Consider the following 19,136-nt stretch of genomic DNA (forward strand, 5'->3'; position numbering starts at 1 on the left):
TGCAGGCAAGCTGATGCTGGGTCAGAGAACGTCATCCCAGCCGGCACGTCAGTGCCCTCCACAGAGTGGTTTAGGAATATTGGATTTGCTGGGTCAGTAAATTTCCACTGGTGCATGGCAATAAACCTCAGGCTTCATCACACTTCCCTGTGCCCGGCGGTCTGCCTTATCTCAGCCTCCCCAGAGCCACCTGCCCTCCTTGATAAGTACTAATAACAATGCTTGCCTTCTCCTCCGTTTCCCGGGAGTGAACGGCTGAGTGAGTGTGTGCATGCCTGTGGGTGCAGGTGCATCTGTCTGTCCAGCACAATGCTGCACACACCAGGCCATTCTGGGGACTTGACAGGGATGCTGATTGGCCTTGGAATGAAAGACGGGGCTGGTTTGGGACTTCCCTAGAAAAAAGGCCTGAGAGCCCAGAGTGGGCAGCTCCTTATCCAGGCAGAGCACCAGCCTGTGCTTCAAGGACTCAGCCCCTGCTACCCCCTCCCACCCTGGAAACCTGCTTAATGAGGCTGTTGTCCTGCAGAAGTGGCAGTTCTTCCTCATTGTGGAAAGCCCCCCTGCTCCAAGCCAAGGCTAATTTTTTTAAAGAGCTGCTTTCACCTCACCTAACACGCCCACCTTCCATTCGTGCATTCAGCAGTAATTTCGGAGCTCTAGTGTGCCAGGCACTGTGCCAGGTGCTTAGAAGACAAAGTTGCCCTCAAGGAGCTCACTGTCTGGGGGTGGTGGAGGCCAGGGAACAGGGAGCATGGTGGCAGGGTGAATGTGGGGTGTTACTGGTGCTCCAAGGAGGCTTCATGGGGGAGGTGACAGCCACAGTGACATGCTGATGTGGATGTTCGCAGAGTGTGGGGAAGGGCGAGTTCAGGCAGAGGGACAGTGAGTGCACAGAGGGGAGGAAGAGTTAGATGTGGGTGCATTCTGGTGGGAGCAGAGGCTCAGGAAGGTGCGGGGGATGCAGTTGACAAGAGAAGCGGGGACTGGGAGGCGCCTGTGCAGGATTCTAACCGGCATCATCTGGGCTCACCTGTGCTCCAGCCCCACCTCCCTTTCAAGTTCACTTTCTGGGAAGCCTCATTTCAGCTGGGCGTGTGGCACGCCCTCCCGGACATCCTGGGCCCTCCTCTGCCCCTCCGGCTCTGCAGAGCTGTTCCCCAGGCGGGGTGCTGTTCCTCCTCCCCTCTGCCTGTCCAGTCTTGCCCAGCTTCCAAGACCCAAGTCGTGTCCCATTTCACAGGGTGGGCATTTCAGGGCTTGAAGGAACCTTAGAGAACCAACTAGTCCAACCTCTTTCTTTTGTAGTTACCCTGGTAATTAGTGTCCTGGGGCTTTGGTCCTCAGGTGGCCAGAGTGGACCATGCAAGTGGAAGGCCCATGAAGCCCTTCCTGTGAATCTGGCTTGCCTCGTGGGTCAGGCACAGCACAGGGTGCTGGGTAGACAGCAGCGAGGACAACAGAGCCAGTCCCTGAGCTCTGGGGCTTATGGTCTGGTAGGAGAATCAGACAATAATTTGTCACTCAAAGAAACACGTACTTCCAAATTGTAGTGTGTGCTGTGAGAGGAAAAGGCAAATCATGCTCCAGGAATGTGTGCTGAGGGGAGGGCGCAGCCAGAAGAGACCTTTGTGAAGAACGCACCAGAGCTCAGGGATGAGTGGGACTCAGCCAGGCGGTGGGTTGGGGACAAGCGTCCAGGTGGAGGGAACAGCACGGTGAAGGCTCTGAGGATGGGTTGAGTTGGGAGGGTCACAGGCTGGAGCATGAGGAGGAGAAGAGAGCGGGCAGAAAGGGGGTTGGAGAGGCAGGCAGGGTCAGTCATGCTACATCTTCAGGGTTGCTCGAAGAATTTGGATTGTATTAGAAAAGTAGAATAGCAAACACAGTGAACACACACACACACGTAGTCTAAGTAAAACGGAAAGCCACTGACGGGTTTAGAGTAGGAGTGGGCCGTGAGAGAGGTCTCATTGGCTGCTCTGGGGCTAGTAGGGACGAGGAGCTCCGTTCGAGGGCTGGCAGGCCCCCAGCTGGGAGATGAGGGGGTTGGACCAGGGCAGCGGCCGCCGTGAAGACAGTGAGAAGGGGACGGGGCTCACTGGCCGGACTAGTGTCTGCTTGAGGTGAGGCAAGTGGCAACTAGGAGTCAAGGATGAATCTGGGGTTTCTGGCTTAAGCAGTGGGGTAGGAATTTAGGCCATTTATTGAGAAGGGGAGGGTAGTGCCAGGGGAGCAAGTTGGGGGCAAGGTCAGTCCCTCTGGGACAGATGAAATTGGAGCTGCCGTGAGACTGCCAAGTGCGGATGACAGGCAGGAGTCGGGTATGTGTGCCTGGGATCAGAAGACAGGTCAGGCCCAGGCAGACACTGAGGTATCATCAGCAAGCACATGGCACTGGAGCGAGGGAGATGCCAGATGCAGGAGTGCTGGCAGAAGAGAAGAGGGCTCAGAGCTGAGGGCCTCCCTGAGGAAGCAGCGGAGAGGAGGAGGGGCTGCCAGATCTCCCCTGAGAACTGGAGCCAGAGAACATTGTGTGTTGATTATGGGTTGTCTTGTTTCTTTCTCTGTTCAACCACATTATAACCAGATAGGGACCAGGACCACATTTTCTATAATAATTTTTCTTGTTGATAATGGGAATAGTGCCTTACCTCATTAAACATTTCCTGTTCCAGGTTTCGTGCTGTCTGCATTACATTCATAACCTTTAGCCTCTATTTTTTTATATACCGTTTGGGAAGGTGTGTATAATTTACTAGCTGGAGAAACTGAGATATAGAGCAGTAAGTGGTCATTCTAGGTACCCAGGTCGCTCACTCCGGATGGAATTTGGATACAGATCTGTCTAATTCCAAAGCCCAGAGTGTTTCCACTTGGTTATTTTACCAGAGCTTTGTTCTCTGTGGTTGGATTGGGTGGCGGGCATGGACAGGGGTCACTGGAGGCATCTGAGCTGATGCCGTCCTTCCTCACAGAACTTGGCCCAGCTGACCCAGTTACGAGGGCGTGTGGTGGGAGCTGATTCTGGTGGGCTGAGGTTGGTTTGGGGACAATCCATCCACACCTCCCGCTTGGCTCCTCCTGGTCTAGAAACCACATTTTCAGTAATCCTAGCTGGTACATAGCTGTGACCCTGTTTCCTGGGAGCTAAGCCGACTCATCTGTCCAAAGGTGACAGAACACGCTCTGACCAGAGTGCTCATCTGTCACAGGTCGAGTGCAGACACACAGCCCCAGGTGTCTGCACAGTCATGTTTTCTCAGTGGCCAAGAGAGGCCTCTGACAAGGGCCGACCACAGCCAGGAGGCTGTTGTGCTCACGGGCTTGGAGACATGACATGCAACACTAGGGAGTCTGCGTGAGTGCACATGACTCAGACTTGGAGGCAGAGGTGCTCCTGCGTGTGCAGTCCTTAGAGCCCTTCCAGAAGGCTTGTCCCACCTAGCATGGGGAGGGCCCCAGGGGCAGCTTTGCCCTCTGTCCTGCTCCTGTCTCAGTCTTCTCTTTTTCTCACCTCCTATCTCTTCCTCCAGAGTGGCTCTGTGGATCTGTACGTTTGTTTATTTGCCCATCTGTCCATTATCCGTCCACTCTTGGCTGTGCCTTGTGCTGGGGATATGGCTGTGTACAAAGCCGCTGACCTCATGACATTTGCACTGCATTATCTGTAGCTGGGCATTTGCTTTCCTGGGCTCCTTCATCAGGTTCTGATGCCCTCGGGTAGTCTGCTTTCCAGGAGCAATTCCACGAATTTCTGGCTGGGGTCCCATCCTCTGGTTAATGAACTTGGGGCTGTTGGGCTTCCTTGAGGAGAACTCAAGGTTTAGGCATGGTCGTCCTTTCCCCTCTATCCTGCAACACTTTCTGAGTGTCTGCCATGTGGTGGTCACTGTGACAGGCATTGGGAGGGTGATGAAATGACCAAGACATAGTAGCCCCGGCCTTCTTTAGAAGCCCAGGGACCAGAGTAGAGGCAGGTGGCTGAACCATGATTGCAGCCTGAACAAAGAGCCGGGGAGGGAGGAGCAGACCTCTCCCCAGAGAAGGGGGTGCATGGGCCACTCTTCACAGTATATTCTGAGCATCTCATCCTTCCGTCTGACTGTGAACTGTGGACCCTCCCACTGAAGCCAAACCATTTTTCTTTTCTTCACCTGCCTCAGAAACTAAAAAAACTCAACACAACACAGATAAAAAACAAATAAAAGTTCTTTCAGTTATTTTCTATACTGACCCTTTCACCTTCATTGTTACCACCCTTCCTGAATCATGGCCAAGTGTGGTAACACATACCATCCGAGCTGATGAATTTCCATAGCAAATGAGGGAGTCGCCCCTGCCTCTAGACCCTTGCCACTCTGCCCGGTGAATCTTTGTGCAAACATCTGGGATGTGGGTCCCCTGCTAGGGACCTCTCCATCCCTATTCTGTTTTGGCACCTTGGTTTGCTCAGCAATTAAAGCATTTTCTATAAAGCTGAAGAAGATCCCAAATTTGGAGTTTAAAAATTGGGGGAGGTGAGTAACTCCCCTCTCCTACTGTGGTGGCCCATCTCACACCTTCTTTTGCATGGCAGGTGCCACTTTGTGTCCTCTTGCTTTGTGGCCAGGCCACCTTGTTTGAGGTTTAGAGGTCCAGGATGCCTCACAAGCTGCACACATTGTCAAAGACAGGAATATTCAGCGCAGGTCAGAACGGGGATCTGGGTTGGCTCTTCGGCTCCAATTGTGTGTGGGTGAGGGAGAGACTAAAGGCTGAGCTCCGTCTCATACCGCAAGCCTGAGAATTCAGGGAGCGGCAGGGAGAGCTTGGCATTTACTCTGAAACCCACACCTCCCCAGTTGCCAGTCAGCAGAGATGTTGCATGTTGATTTTACATATTCACTTTTCTTCCTCCCCTCTGAGAATTCTGAACTTGCTTCATTTTTTTGTTGTTTAAAAAATAAAAAAGAGGGAAAGCAAGGCAGCCCTGCCTTGTTCAAATGATCACGGATCCCCCAAGTGCAGCCTGTGCCTTCCAGCCCTGCTGGGAGGGGCAGGAGAGATGGCATCTCACCTCACCTTTTCTATCTGGGTGCTCCTTCTGCACCCCAAGTCTCTGGAACTGAGGACACAGCAGCTGGTCTTTGCACCTTTCACCTCTCCTCCACCCTGCTGTCAGGCCCAGCCTCCGGGGTACCCTTTCCTCGTGTGCCTCCACCATTGGAGAAGCTGCAGGATACAGCCCAGGCTTCTCACGTGTCACCTGAGGACTCGCAGCGAGCTCAACTTGATGTTGTCCCACTTCAGTCAGGCCAGTTTCTGCACTGCCTCCTGAACATGCACACCCCAGCCTTCCTACAGTGCCCTCCCCTTCCCCTCTTCCTGTTCTGCCATGCTCCAAGGGGAGGGCCCACTCTGCTTTGGGCTTCTCTAGGTAGGGCCTTGGAGCGGGGTGGAAGGCTGGTCTCTTCTGCTAGACTGTGAGCTCCTGGAGGCCGATAGCCATGTCTCACTCATCTCTGTATATTTTGTGTGTCTGCTCAGAGTCCTGCCCATTATGAACAGTCTATGACGAATGGATGGTTTGCGCATGGGATGGGGAGGAGGAGGGATGTACTCTGGCTGAGCCTGCCTCCTTGAGGCTCCCCTACCTCCTTTGTCCTGAGATGGGACTAGCTTACTGTCTTCCACACTACATTCTCCCTACACCCCTCCTTCTTCCAGCCCTCTGTAAGATCGCTCAGGCCATCTCGAGAGGCACTGCCCTGACCACATCTCTCCCTTTTGCCCCTTCCTCAGGGTTCTTTCATGTTATGACTCCCCACCAGGACGTGCTATTTCAAGTTCGCCATTGTGCTTTGCAATTCTGATAGATTGGAAGATTCCCAAGGGCAGGAACTATATTTGGAGTCCAAGAGAGTACAGAACATGGGCTTTGAAATCACACAGTTTCCTTTCTGTAAAATGGGGATAATATCCAAACCTATCTTGGAGGGTCGTCATGAGGATTAAATGAATTACTGCATGTGACGCTTGGTCCCTGGGATATATAAAGGCTGGTAAATCAGAGCTGCTGTTATTACTCTGGTAATGACTACGTGGGGTGCCCTGATGGGCTTCACTGCAGCTTTGTTAATGGATTGCAAGCATGGTCAGGGGGGAGCCGGGCTGTTACAGCGGACAGTGGACGTCCTCTTTCCTTCTCTTACCTGGCTGTTGTCTTCCCACCCCCACCACACCCCAGGCCCACCACACCCCAGGCCCTCAAATAGTTAGTGGTACAAATTCACTTATAATCAGAAATGAAGGTGGAATGATGCAGGGACAATGGCAAGACTGCTCTGACTGGACAAGGTGTGAGCTGGGGAGAAGAGAGATGAAAAAATATTAGCAAGCATAGGGGGCCAGCCCAGTAGGGCCCTCGTGACACTGAGTCCCCATTTGAGACTCGTAATAACAGCACCTTCTGTGTGCTCGGACTGGTCTCACATCCACCACTCCCTCCATGCTCACAGCACCTCTAGGGGTTGGCTCAAGAGGAGGAAATGGGAGCTCAGGAAGGCAATCTGCCTTGCCCTTGATCACACAGCTCAAAAGAGTTAAAAGTGAAAAACAGGCCTCCCAACTCCCAGTCCAGCTGGCCAGTGACCTCTCCCTGCATCAAGGAAGTAATGTTGTGAGAATGAAGTGGCAGCTGTGAACCCCTCAGGAGCCGCCAGGTGAGGCTGAAGAGGACAAAAGGAGCTCGCCACTGCAGTCAGGCGGCGTGGTGTCTGGCAGGGGCCAGCTAGACATCTGCCCCTTCATCTGTTGATGGTGTCCACAGGGCCGCTGTGCCTAGCCGGGAGAGAGTAAGTTGCGGGTGGGTGCAGTGCACACTGGGTTTTATTGCTGGGCTCCCCATCGGAGTTGGGGAGGGGCTCAGAATAGTAAAAGCACTGCAGTTTCCTTTAAAGAAACCGAGGGGCACCACTCAGAATCTGAGAGCTCTCACCTCTACGATGCAGCCTGCTGGGGGCCAGCACAGGTGCAGACTCTCCAGAATGGGTCACCAAGCCCCGTGATGAGGGTCTTGAAGCCCCTCCAGTTGGAGTTAATGTCCGCCATCCTCCACAGCCATGGCCGGTGTGGCAGCTCTGTTCCTGCCCATCTGTTCTGCCTTGGTGACGAATGCCCTCCTGTCTGACTAGACTGTGGGTGCCTGAAGGGCAGAGAGCAGCGCATCTTGTTATCTGTTTCCTCAAGGGCCTGGCCCCTGCTCAGCACACAGCACTAGGTGTAGAATAAATGTCTGATGGGATCCAGGTAGGACGTTTCACACGCACATCCCCAGGTAGGACATGAATCCTTCTATCCAGCCATCCCTCCTGAGCGCCTCCCGGAGGCCAAGCCCCGTGTGAGCTGCTGGGTTACACAGCCTAGTAAAATTCGGCTCCTGCTCTCGGTGCCTCAGCACTCTCTTGCTGAGCGACAGGGATGGTGGCAGTCTGTGTTCTAGTCTTCCTCACGTGCAGACTGTGGTGGCTCCAGTCGGCAGTGCAGGCTTCTGCACAAGCCTAGGGGAGGCTGCCCTAGTCGCAGGAGGTAGGATGAAGGGCTGCACCCGGATGTTCCCAAGCCCCTAGCAAGAGCATTCCTCATGCTGTTTTTGTGACCCAGCCTGGGGCCAAGAGCACTCCTACATCACTCTTGGCATAGGCACGGTGCGGAGGGGCATGGCAGAACCCCACTGCGGCCGCCTGCCTCTCTCAGCCCGCCCGGGGTCCCAGCAGCCGGGGACTCGGGGCGGGGGTTCGCGCAGCTGCAGCAGCCTGGCGGAGCCGCATGTGCGCGCGCGCGTGCGCGGAGCGGGTGGGGAGGGCGGCGCGCGCCCCGCGGAGGCCCGAAGCTCTTTCCCACTCCTCGTGCGTCCCCTGCGGTCCCTTCTCCCTGCGCGCCGTAGCCAGACCCACGTGTGCAAAATCGTGGTGTGTGTGTGTGTGTGTGTGTGCGCGCGCGCGCCCCGGGCCGGACAGGCCCCCGTGTGCATAGGGGGCGGCCGCCAGCTCAACAGCGAACGCGCTTCTGTCCCCCTGCAGTCCTTCTGCCCAGACCTTTCCTCGGGCTTCCTGGGGTCGCTGGTACCTCCAGCCGTCCCCCTCGCCCCGCCGCCCCCTTTCTCGGGTGAAAGTGAGCAGCGCTTGCCGGTGCAGGCTCTGGCTCACCCCAGCGTCAGAGCGCTTGACATTTAGCGAGGGTTCGCGGCGCACTCGTGTAGGCACACGGCAGCACGCTAATCCTATTAAAGATACGGTGTCATTGGGGAAGGGGTGGCTCCCCTAGCGGGGCCGGGTAGGCCTCGCGCCCATTGGTCGAGTGCACAGCGGGGCGGGGCCGAGGCCCCGAGGAGGGGGCTCCCGGCGGTTTCGGAGTCCGGAGTCGGGCTGGGATCGCGCCGGGAAAGCCCAGCGGTTGCAGCTGCGGCGGATCCCTCGGCACCGCCCGGGCTCTAACTTGCCTGTCTTTCAGGAGAGAATTGCTCTACTCCTAGGAGGCTTGGCAAAGTTTGCCACCACCTCCTTCCCCTCTGAGAAAACCCATGCTGGAAGTGCCTCCCACTGGGTAACCTGCGGCACTGGGTGTGGGGTCAGAATTATTCACAGCTGTGACCCTGAGTTAGCGTAATAACTTCGTATAGCATACATTATACGAAGTTATACGAAGGTCCGCCGGCCCGCCCGCAGCCCGCGCCCGACTGGGCGCCCCCTCCGTCCCACACCGGGAGCGATGCCCCCCACCCCTCGCGCCCCCCGGGAACGAGGCGAGCATGGAGAAGTCGAGTAGCGAGGATTCTTCGATCCACCGGAGTCCATCTTTGGACAGCAAGGACTCGGACTTTGCCAAGCCGTCCACCTCGGGCCGCCCGTTCGGCCGCGGCTTCTCGGCCGGCGCCTTCTACGGCACTGCGGGCTCCCGGGGCCAGAGCCGCGCCGAGGCCGGCGTTAAGACCGACAAGTACAATGCACCCAAAGGCAGCAAGTACGTGGTGTTTTACCTGGACCTGTCCTTTGTGTTCCTCCTAGAATTTAAGAAGTGCAACATGGCCAGGGGCTGCCTCTGCTGTTTGAAGTACATGATGTTCCTCTTCAATTTGATATTCTGGGTAAGTCTGCGTTGATCTCTCCCTGTGCCCTCCTCCTCTGCCGACCCTCGCGTGAATTCCCACTCCCTCTTCGGTGCTGCATTGCTCCGCGCTCTGCACAACGGTAAGTGTGTGCGTGCGTGTGTGTGCGTGTGTGTTTCAAAATCATTTTGTCCCCCCTCTTTCGTGCATCTTTCTCTTCCTTTTTCCCTCTCCTTGGTGGCTGAAAGGAGGCTCTAACTTGCCTGTCTTTCAGGAGAGAATTGCTCTACTCCTAGGAGGCTTGGCAAAGTTTGCCACCACCTCCTTCCCCTCTGAGAAAACCCATGCTGGAAGTGCCTCCCACTGGGTAACCTGCGGCACTGGGTGTGGGGTCAGAATTATTCACAGCTGTGACCCTGAGTTAGCCATAGGCACAAGTGAGGGTGGCTTTCTGAGTTTCTTCTTGTATTCCTCCTGAGTGCACAAGAATGCAGGATTTTATGGGAGTGGGATAGTGGAGGTGGGCATAGAGGTTAAATCCTCCCACTCCTCTCAGTGAGTCCAGAAAAGGAGGAGAGCCCCTGTCCCAAGCCAAGCCATCGACTTGCTTGCTAACCCTCAGACATGCCCCCGAGTTAGGGCTTGTGTGGGAAGGAGGGGCATGGGGGATACCACCATCGGGCAGCTGGCGGCTGCTTTTGAGGGATTGCAGTGGGCTGGGCAAGGAGCGGGCTGGCCATGTGCTTCCAGGCTCCGGGAGCCCCAGAGACTGGAAAGGACAAAGGGAGACGATCAGGGGTGCGTCTGTCCTTAGTGAGAGATTATTTTCTAGAGAAGGCTTTAGTGGGTGTGGCAGCTCAGAATTGTCTTCTGTCCTCTTGTGATTCTGGAGGCTGTGTGTGCACAAGAAATACTAATCGAGCAAATATGAAAACTTCTTAAATTCATTTCTGATTGTTCTTTCACCCTAATTGCTGTCTCTGCCTCTCCTCACCAGAACCCAGGCTCAGTCTGCACAGATGTTTGGCTCTGTCCCAGGGTCTGTCCTCCTGGCCGCCGGAGGCTGTCAGCTGCCCGTGGTCCAGGAGGAGCACTGGGGGGCAGGAGAAAGCACTCAGAGTGAAGCTGGGTGGAAACAGTTGTGCTCTGGTGTTTAACTTTTGTGTGGAGCGACCCACGTTAGCTGAACAACTTTTTTGGGTGTGTGTGCCCGGAGGGGGCGACTTTTCCCATGGAAGGGAAAGCTCGGGGCCCAGAGGGAATGGCTTCCAGTCTTGGTTCTGTGTTAGCTTCTTGTGGGACCTTGGGAAAATCACTTTATCCCTTAAGGACCTGTTGTGATGGTCTCCCTCAGTGTCTTTGCCTCATTAATTATGTGACAACCTGGGGAGGGCAGGCACCCCAGTGCACCCTTGTCTTCTCTCTGGGGAGGGATGCCCCCTTCTGCTTCTTTTCCGGGAGACTGGTCTGGGATTATGTGAGTTGGATTTCCCCATGTCTCCATGGGCTGGTCCCTGCAGCTGCTGCTGTTGGGATGTTACCTGTCATGTGGTTAGAGTTGTATGGAAGCTGGGGCAGACATTCAGATTGTTCTCTTGGGTGGCAGGTGGTGGGCGGGACCATTGGAATGTTGAGAACGACTTTGTAGCACCTTGTGGGCAGGTGCCTCCCTTGACTCACTGGCCAGCCTCTGTCAGCCAAGTCCTGCTGTGAATTGCCCCGTGCCTTCGCATCCACATGAATGCTGTCTTTTTCGTTCTTCACAGCTTCCTTCTCTTCCTTTTTCACAGTCTCAACCTTCCCTTCTGTTTTGCCCCACTCTGCATATATTAACGCTTACGAGGAAGACCCTCTGGGGGATGCTGCGGGCCTTTGGTCTGTGACTCCCACTCAGTGGCTCCGCCCACCCCGCCACCTGCTGGTCAGAGTTGGTACAACAGCCTGTGGCGCCTTTCTTCTTCAGGATGGTCCTAACTTGGTTTGGGCACTTCCTCACAGGCTGGCACAGTGGTCTGTGCCCTGCACATAGTAGGCACGCATTGTATGTTTATGAGTGAATGCATAGAGGGCCAGAAAAAAAGAAGCTGCAGCATGTTATGTGGTAGGGATTCCCAAGTCTCACTTGGTTGGGACAAGAAGTTAGATATCAAACTTGCCTCTGATAAAGGCTCTCCTAGCACCTCAGCTGTAGGGTGATAAGCAGCTCTTTTCATCTTCCTTTAAAAGCTTGGCAGAGGCTCATGGACTGGTTGATGAAATGTCCTTCCTTTATGGCCTATAGCGAGAGAACTTGCCGTCTCTTCCTAGTTAGAAGGCACCAACTATGCTCTTTTACCAGCAAGGAGCTGCTCTCTGCTGGTCTCTGACTTTTCTGATTACTTAATATTTTCAGAATTCCCATGACATGCTGTGAGCGGTGAAAAATTGAGTCCTGAAGGCTGAGTTCTTTTATGCTAGTGGCATGTGATACAATGAAATAAAACACAGACCTTCGGAAAGATGGGAAATTTAGCAGGAGAGAAATAGGTGCTTGTGTGTGTGTGTAAGAGTGTTTGCCACTGTGTTTTTTGGGAGGTGGAGGAGCAGGTGTAACAGGGTGTTAGCCAGGATGTGGGGATGGTGGGTCACTGTGTGGAGGGTTCCTGCAGGCAGGTGCTTGACCTGCTGTGGAGGAAGGAGCAGAGGAAAGAGCCAATAAGAACAGGAGGTGTTGAAGGCAGCTGGGTTGTGGATGAGGCAGGGTCCCTGGGATGTTGGGATGAGGCCGAGCCCAGCATCCTGGGACTGGGAGCGATTGTTAGGAATTATGTAGCCGTTACTTGATCTAGTCTTATGGCTCAGATCCCAAAAGGAGGCTTTTCTGAGGCAGTAGAGTTGAACCTGAGGCGGGAATCAATAGATAGAGTTCTTCCCATAGATCCCGGAGCCTACCAGCTAGTTCCCCAAACCCACTGCTGCGCCACACCCCGCCTCCTCCCAGCCCACTGGGAGGACTCCCAGTGAGGAGGAGAGGTGCTGCTCTCTTACACTGCAGCCCCCTTGGGGCGTGCGCGTCCCTGGTTCCTTGCCACTGGGTGGAGCTGCTAGGGTATTGGTATTGGCGAGGGCTGGGTGACATCATGGGGGGGAGTGCAGGGTAGGAGGTGGAGCTGTGTGGCTGGCGCTCCTCCTCCTTAGTAAGAAGAGGGCAGGTGCATTACAGGCTGCTGGGTGCCTGCCTGCTGGTGGGGGTCCAGGTCTGCTCCTGGCACGGCTGACTCCAACCAGACAGTGCTAGCCATGGTGGCACCCCTGTGCACTCTGGGAGTTTGGGGCGCCCAGGAGGGCAGCACTTCTGAGGGCCTGATATAGGTGGTGAGGGTAGAGAAGGGAGAGTCAGTGGTCACTCCTGAGTCCTACCTCCTCTTTGTCCCCTGCGTCCCCCACCCTGATTCTCAGGGACAAAGAGAATGCTGGCTTTTTGGTGTCAGGGAATGAATAGGAGGCCTGAATTGGGATAAAGTTTTTCTGTACTGAGGGTCCTCTTTACACTAATCACACCTACCCCGAAGCATTTCTCCCAGCAGTGGAAACCATGTGGGGCATTTCCCGCAATCAGCCCATCTCTGGGGCCTCCCAGGACCGTCTGGTAGAATACTCCAGGTAGCAACTAAGTGTGAATCTCAGCCCCCCCAGGAGGGCAAGGGAGGCTCAGAGCTTTTACCTATGAGTAGTGGAGAGACAGTGTAGGGCTATAGTGGGCTGGAATGGGGACCTGTGCGTGCTAGGGGCCTGTGTCCATGGACAGCAAATCATGATCCCAGCCCAGCTCCTCCAACCCGAATCAAGTTACTGTCTGATGTGGAGGGGCGGGGGTGGGCTGGGGTTGCTGGCATAATTGCCCCTCAGGATAATGGTCACTTTTCATGCTTGCCAGCAGAGCTGTCCCATCACTTTAGATCATGGCTGTCAGGGCAGTGACATTCTGGCCCCACTGGAAATCCTGGTCCTTGTAGATCACTCCCTTATTAAAGGCCAGTTAGCTGCAGAGGCGGTGTTCAGTGTGCCTGCTGGAGCAGGGCAAGGGTGGAGCAGGGCTGCCAAGGGCAAGGTGCGGATGGGCACCCTGATTAACTTCCCATAAGTGGGGTCAGGCCCCACTCCGACTGTGCGCTGCCTTCGGGGGCAGGCAGCTTGTCCAGGCCTGTCCAGCTGTGATGGTGGCATGTGTTCGGTACTGGACTGGCTGAGTTGTGAGTGTCTCTGTGGCTTCAGACTGGGTTCTGTGCACAGTTGGTGTTGGATGCCCTGGGGTGTTATAAGAAGTCTGTGGGGTGCCTTCTATTGGAAGTGGTGAGTGGGCTCGAGGGGACCCAACATGGGGCTGAGGTTCAGACTGGCCTCTCCATGCAGAGGAGACACGGGCTAAATTGGGCAGTAAGAGGCACTGAGGGGCTTCCCAAGTGCTCAGGTGGGAGGGACTCAGGCTGCCTCCCTGGAGGGCTGCTTGGTAGATCTTTAGGGTGGGTCAAGCATGCCTCTGCTTGGGGGAAGGGGGACGATGAAGGGCCTGGTAGATACTCTGAGACCGCTGGAATGTGGCTACAGGGAATGCCAGCTTTGTGCTCGCTTCCTTTCCAAAGCATTAAAAATTAAACTTCCTTGTCTTAATATCTATTTTTAAATCATGTCAGAGCCAGCACTGGTGTCAGTCAAGAGGGGGTGGGGAGGGAGGAGGGTAGAGAAAGAAAGTCCCCGCTGAAACAGGACAAGCAGCTCTCCCTACTAAGGAAAGGGCCACCGGGCCTCCAGCTGGCCCTCCCCCGCATCTGCCCCATGCGCCTGGCTGCCCTTGGCTGTACTTGGCGGTGGCTCTGCAGCCCTAGGCCTTGTGTGGCTTACTAGGGTGTTGGGGTCCCAGTTGAGTCCATTCACTCACGCCACAACTATTTACTGAATGCCCGCTGTGTGCACAGGAGCCTGCAGTTGCTGAGGACAGGGGCTGCCTGGGTTCACACAGGCAGATCAGTTTTCCCGTGCCAGGAAGTCGTGGAACCAAGAGGTCATCTGGCTTGTCCTCTGCTGGGCATTTGAACACAGGGCTGCCAAGGGAGCGGTGAGGCGGGAGGGGCAGCATTCTGGGGTGGAGCCGCAGCATCCTGGGCCTGACCTGCTTGTCCTTTCCTCTCCCCGACCCGCATGGTTGCTCTCTGACCCTCCCTCTCTAGAATGTTTGCTCCCGTCAGAATGAAGGGGGAGACAAAAACAGCCTCAGGTTTTCTTTTTTCTTAGTTTGGAAACAAGAATTAGTGAATCATGTGGCTTTTCTGTGTCTTCTGTTGGAAGGGCTGATGGATGCTCTGTGGCCATTGTGTACCATGTGCACTTGTTGAGCACCTGCTGTAAGCCAGACCCTTGAGCTGCTTGCAGTTCCGTGGAGGAGTCAGACATATAAACCAATAGTTACAGTTGTGAGCAGCAGGTGCTTAATAGAGCTACTTAGCAGAGTAATCAATACTGCTTAATAGGGATGAGATAAAGAGATAACAAAATAGAGCATACAACCGCTGGATTTTGAAGGGTGAATAGGAGTTTGCTGATCAGATGAGACTCAGGGTCTGGGCCAGGGGAAGGGTGAGGAGAGAGAGAGCAGCAAGTGGATCTGGAGCCCATGCCAGTGGGCAAGACAGAGCCTCCTGTCCATGAAATGGGCTGAACACAGAGAAACAGGCTGAGTGGTGCCTTTCAAGAGTGACTCTGGGTGGAGAGTCGGGAGTGGTTCTGAGGTTGAGGTGGCGCTGGCCTGCTGGAAAGTTGCACCAGCACATGGGGATGCCCTTCGGTGTGTCTCCAGGGTTCCTAGAAAAAGGCTATGCATGTTTCCAGCAGTGACCACTGTGACAGGTCTTGCTGTGCCACTCGGGCTGCAAGCTGTTGTGTAGGTAATCCAGCTTGCGAGAGATGCCCCCGTTTTCTCCCCCTATGGCCTCTCTCTTCCAGCTGCGATATGCCCGCTTATTTGGTTCCAGTTAGGAAGCTTTGAAGCCAAGCTAAACCCGTCGGGCAGAGTTAAGTCTTCTGAGCCAGCTTTGTCCCTGCTCACATTTGAAAGCTAATCTACCAGCAGAAGTGGTGGGGGTTGGGGTCTGATCCTGGCAGGGACATGGAAAATGGCACGCGGTCAGGCGGGTGAGCAGATGTGCTGCTGCAGGGAGCAGCACAAGGTTGAAATGCCCCCCTCCTGCTCTTTGTCTAACTAGCCGAGACTGTGGGGGAAATCTGAAGGCTCCTCTCACTTAGCGAGTCCCTGGTTCCATTCAGATGGGGGCTCCCTTCTCTCCCCGTGGGCCCCCAGCAAACTTTGAAGCCTCTCAGGAGAACCGAAGAAGCCCTTGGGAAGGAAGGCTGCAGGGTCTCCAGTCTTCTGCCCTGTGTTGGCAGGTTACTACCTCAGTCCCATGCAGGAAGGCCATTCTTGTGGCTGGTGGGGGTGGGTGACTAGCCAAGGAGCAGAGACAGGGCTTCTGCCTTCAGAGAGCTTTCTCTCTGCTCCATTTCTTCACCAGGGTGTACGTTCAGATCAGCCAGACGGCTTTTTACATGAACACCTTCCACAGCTCTTCCCCACCCCCACTGAGTTAGAGTCTGCAGGAATGAGGTCTGTGTTTTGAAGGTGTTCGAAGATCTCGTGGTGCCTGGTGACAACACTGGCTATCTCACAGGGTTGCGATGAGGCCCACATGAGGTCATGCATGCATCATGGACATGTACTGCTCAGCAGACTGCCTGGCATGTCAGACTCCAGGAAGAGTAGCTGCGCTTGGTATCACTGCAGTTTCTATGGTGAGAGCATATGAACAGGAAGTTAGGAGCCCAGGGCTGCTGCATGGAAGCATGGATGCTAGAGTGATGCTGCGGGCCAGGGCTTCAGAGCCCTGGAAGGAGCCCCAGGCTGGCGGTTGTTCTGAAGGTCTGCTGGCCTTAGGGGTATGTGAGAGAAATGGGGAAGCAGGATGCCCAGGGAGATCTGTTGCAATGGAGGGTGGACATGGAAAGCAGTGGGGCAGGGGGTGGTCTCTGCCCCCAAGGGCTGAACTGCACCTGCCATATTCTACACTTCCCTCTGGCCCTCCCAGCAGCCCCCTCTCACGGTGCCCCCTCCCCACCCTCTGGCACTTTTAGTGCCTCTGTGGGTATCAGACTCTGCTGGGCAGCTTGGCCTGAGACCTGGGCTGACCAAAAGACAGGGCACATGGGACTCCAGTCCAGGTCACCTCACCACCCAGAAACACAGTCATTTAAAGTTTTTTCAAATTGTGAAATATATCAAACGAAAATTCATGCAGCTTAAAAAATGATAAAATGGACATGTACCCACTACCTAGCTTAAGAAACAGAGTATTACGTATCCCCATGAAGCCTGTGCATCCCTCCCTGAGCACGCCCCCAACATCTCCCCAAGAAGGAAGCACATACCTTGAGTTTTGCATGAAACCAATTCCATGTATGGAGGCCTCCTTAAACACCACATCATTTGGTTTGGCTTATTTTAAAACTTTTGATAGGTGGAATCCTTCTAAATGTATTTTTAAGACCCAGCATTGTGTTTCTCAGTCTGTGCATGCTGACAGGTGTGGCCGCAGTGTGCTTGTTTTCAGTGCTCTGTAGGATTCCATCCCATGAATGTGCTGCAGTGTGCTCTTCTGGTGATGAACATTTGGGTTATTTCCTCTTATTTTTAAACAGTGCTTCTGTGTACATTCTTGTTTAAGTCTCCTGGTGTATACATGCCATGTTTCTTTAGGACAGTTCTTCTGGAAGTATCTGTGGTGAAGGACCAGCTTTTAAATTTCCAGCTTTCAGAGTGGTCCTGCTGTGCGTGACTAGTCCATAGCTCACAGCACCTGTGACTCACCTGATGTGCTCAGCCACACCTGAGTGAATCAGCTGATTGTGCGCTGGGGTGTTCTGGCAATATCAAATTGCATGCAAACACCTAAGTATTAGGTGTTTCCACGGACCACACTGTGAGGAGCACTGCTCTAGGTATACAGCAAATGGCATTGCTGAGCTTTAGGCTATGTGCATTTCAGCTTTACTAGATAATGCCATATTGTTTTCCAGTGTGGATGTATCAATTGATGTTTCCATCAGTGGAAAGTCAGTTGAAAATGGAAAGTTTTGGCATTCTCCAATGCAGTGGGTATAAAATGCTATATTATGATGGTTTTAATTTGCATTTCTCTGATTACCAGTGAACATTTTTTCATGTTTATTAGCCATTCTTTGCTCTTCTGTGAATGCCTGTTTATGTCTTTTGTCCATTTTTCTATTGAGTTGTTTGCTTTTTCTTAATTTTTAGGAGTTTTATTTATCCTTTGCAAACAAAGTTTATGGCTTCCAGTTTATAGTTTGTCTTTTTACTCTTTGCATGGGGTCTTTAGATAAACAGAAATTCTTTATTGTAATATAGTCCGTCTTTTTATCCTGGACAGTGCTCATCACAACAGGCAGCACTCAGAAATTATTGAATGAATGAGTAAATGACTCAAGATGAGTTCCTATATTTATTTCTGAAAGTTTTTCTTTTTATGTTTAAGTCCTTAATATGCCTGGAATTTATATTTGTGTATGATGTAAGATAGGGCTCTGAATTCTTTCCCCTATGTAAGTATCAGTTGTCCTAGCTGGAGTGACTAGCCCACTTTTTCTGTTGTTGACCAGTACCCCGAGGGGAGACGGTGGGAAATGAAGAAAGACATGATCTATTTTATGGCATCAGGAGTACCCTGCAGGCTGCTGGCCTGCAAGGCATCTTAGTTTATTTTACGTTCCTTTTTATAAGCCAGTGAAAATAACAAATCATATTGATTAAATCAATTATATCTGCTACCAAGCTATTTATAGAACAAAACATTTTCAGACCAAGCTATTTATAGAAGAGTGACTAGCCCACTTTTTCTGTTGTTGACCAGTACCCCGAGGGGAGACGGTGGGAAATGAAGAAAGACATGATCTATTTTATGGCATCAGGAGTACCCTGCAGGCTGCTGGCCTGCAAGGCATCTTAGTTTATTTTACGTTCCTTTTTATAAGCCAGTGAAAATAACAAATCATATTGATTAAATCAATTATATCTGCTACCAAGCTATTTATAGAACAAAACATTTTCAGCTGCCACGGTGCTAGAAGATTCATAGCTAACTACTTATCAACAAAATAAGAACATAAGTTTCTCGTTTACTTCCAGGGTCCTGGGTTCAATCAAAGGTCAGACCTCAAAGGAAGGGAGAAGGGGGAAGTAGGCAAAAGGGATGCCAGTCTTGGTGGCTTCCCTAGAAATAGCAAAGACTTTGTCAACTTGCTTATTCAGTACCCCACACTTTCCCCCATAGACATGTAGTGCTGCCTGTATTTCCATGTACATCTGGGTCTTTTCCACTGGACTATTAGTCTCTCCCAGTGCCACGCTGTGTGAATTACTACAACTTTGTAATAGGTCTTGGTATCTGGTAGGGCTTATCCTCCCATCTTCTGCTTTTTCAAGAGTGCTTTGGCTGTTTTGGCCCTTTGTTCTTTTGAAAAAAATTTGGAATCAGTTTGTTTAGTTTCCCCCCAAATCAATCAATTAGTCCTCCTCCCTGTTGGTATTTTGATTGACCTTCTATCAAATCTATTGATAAACTTGGGGAGAATTGCTGTCTTTGTATTTCTGTTCATGAACACAAATTGTATTCTATGCTTGTGTTTCTATTCATGAACATGGTATATCTCTCTACATGTTAGGCTCTCTTGAATGACTTCTGTAAAGTTTTATAATGTTCTTCATGAAGATCTTATACATCTTTTGTTACACAGAGATTTCTTCTGTTCTCTGTCACCGCCTACTTTCCCCAGGGTTCAGCTGAGCTCTGTGCATAGGCTGCCCTTGCATGTGCAGACCTGATGAGTGAGTGAGCACTTGGAGATAAGGGCATGGAGGAGCCAGATAGTCCTCCAAAGGGCACGTATGTGGTGAGCACCAGGCACGGTGCTGAGTGCTCTCACTACGGAGGGCAGAGTGTTGGAA

The 19,136-nt window shown here is 52.9% G+C and overlaps 1 protein-coding gene across 2 annotated transcripts in view; it reads left to right on the forward strand.

Annotated features, from left to right (window-relative positions):
* The first annotated feature begins 8,791 nt into the window (after nt 1–8,791).
* Nucleotides 8,792–19,136, forward strand: part of TSPAN9 (tetraspanin 9) — a 77,252-nt gene continuing 66,907 nt past the window's right edge. The window contains exon 1 of one of the 2 annotated variants that reach the window (XM_008573046.1): nt 8,792–9,127. In XM_008573046.1, coding sequence (XP_008571268.1) covers nt 8,792–9,127 — 336 coding nt within the window. The remainder of the gene's footprint in view (nt 9,128–19,136) is intronic. The other variant, XM_008573045.1, reaches the window with a different exon arrangement.

Source organism: Galeopterus variegatus, unplaced genomic scaffold, assembly GCF_000696425.1.
Source record: "Galeopterus variegatus unplaced genomic scaffold, G_variegatus-3.0.2 Scaffold869, whole genome shotgun sequence".
Taxonomy (NCBI): Eukaryota; Metazoa; Chordata; class Mammalia; order Dermoptera; family Cynocephalidae; genus Galeopterus; species Galeopterus variegatus.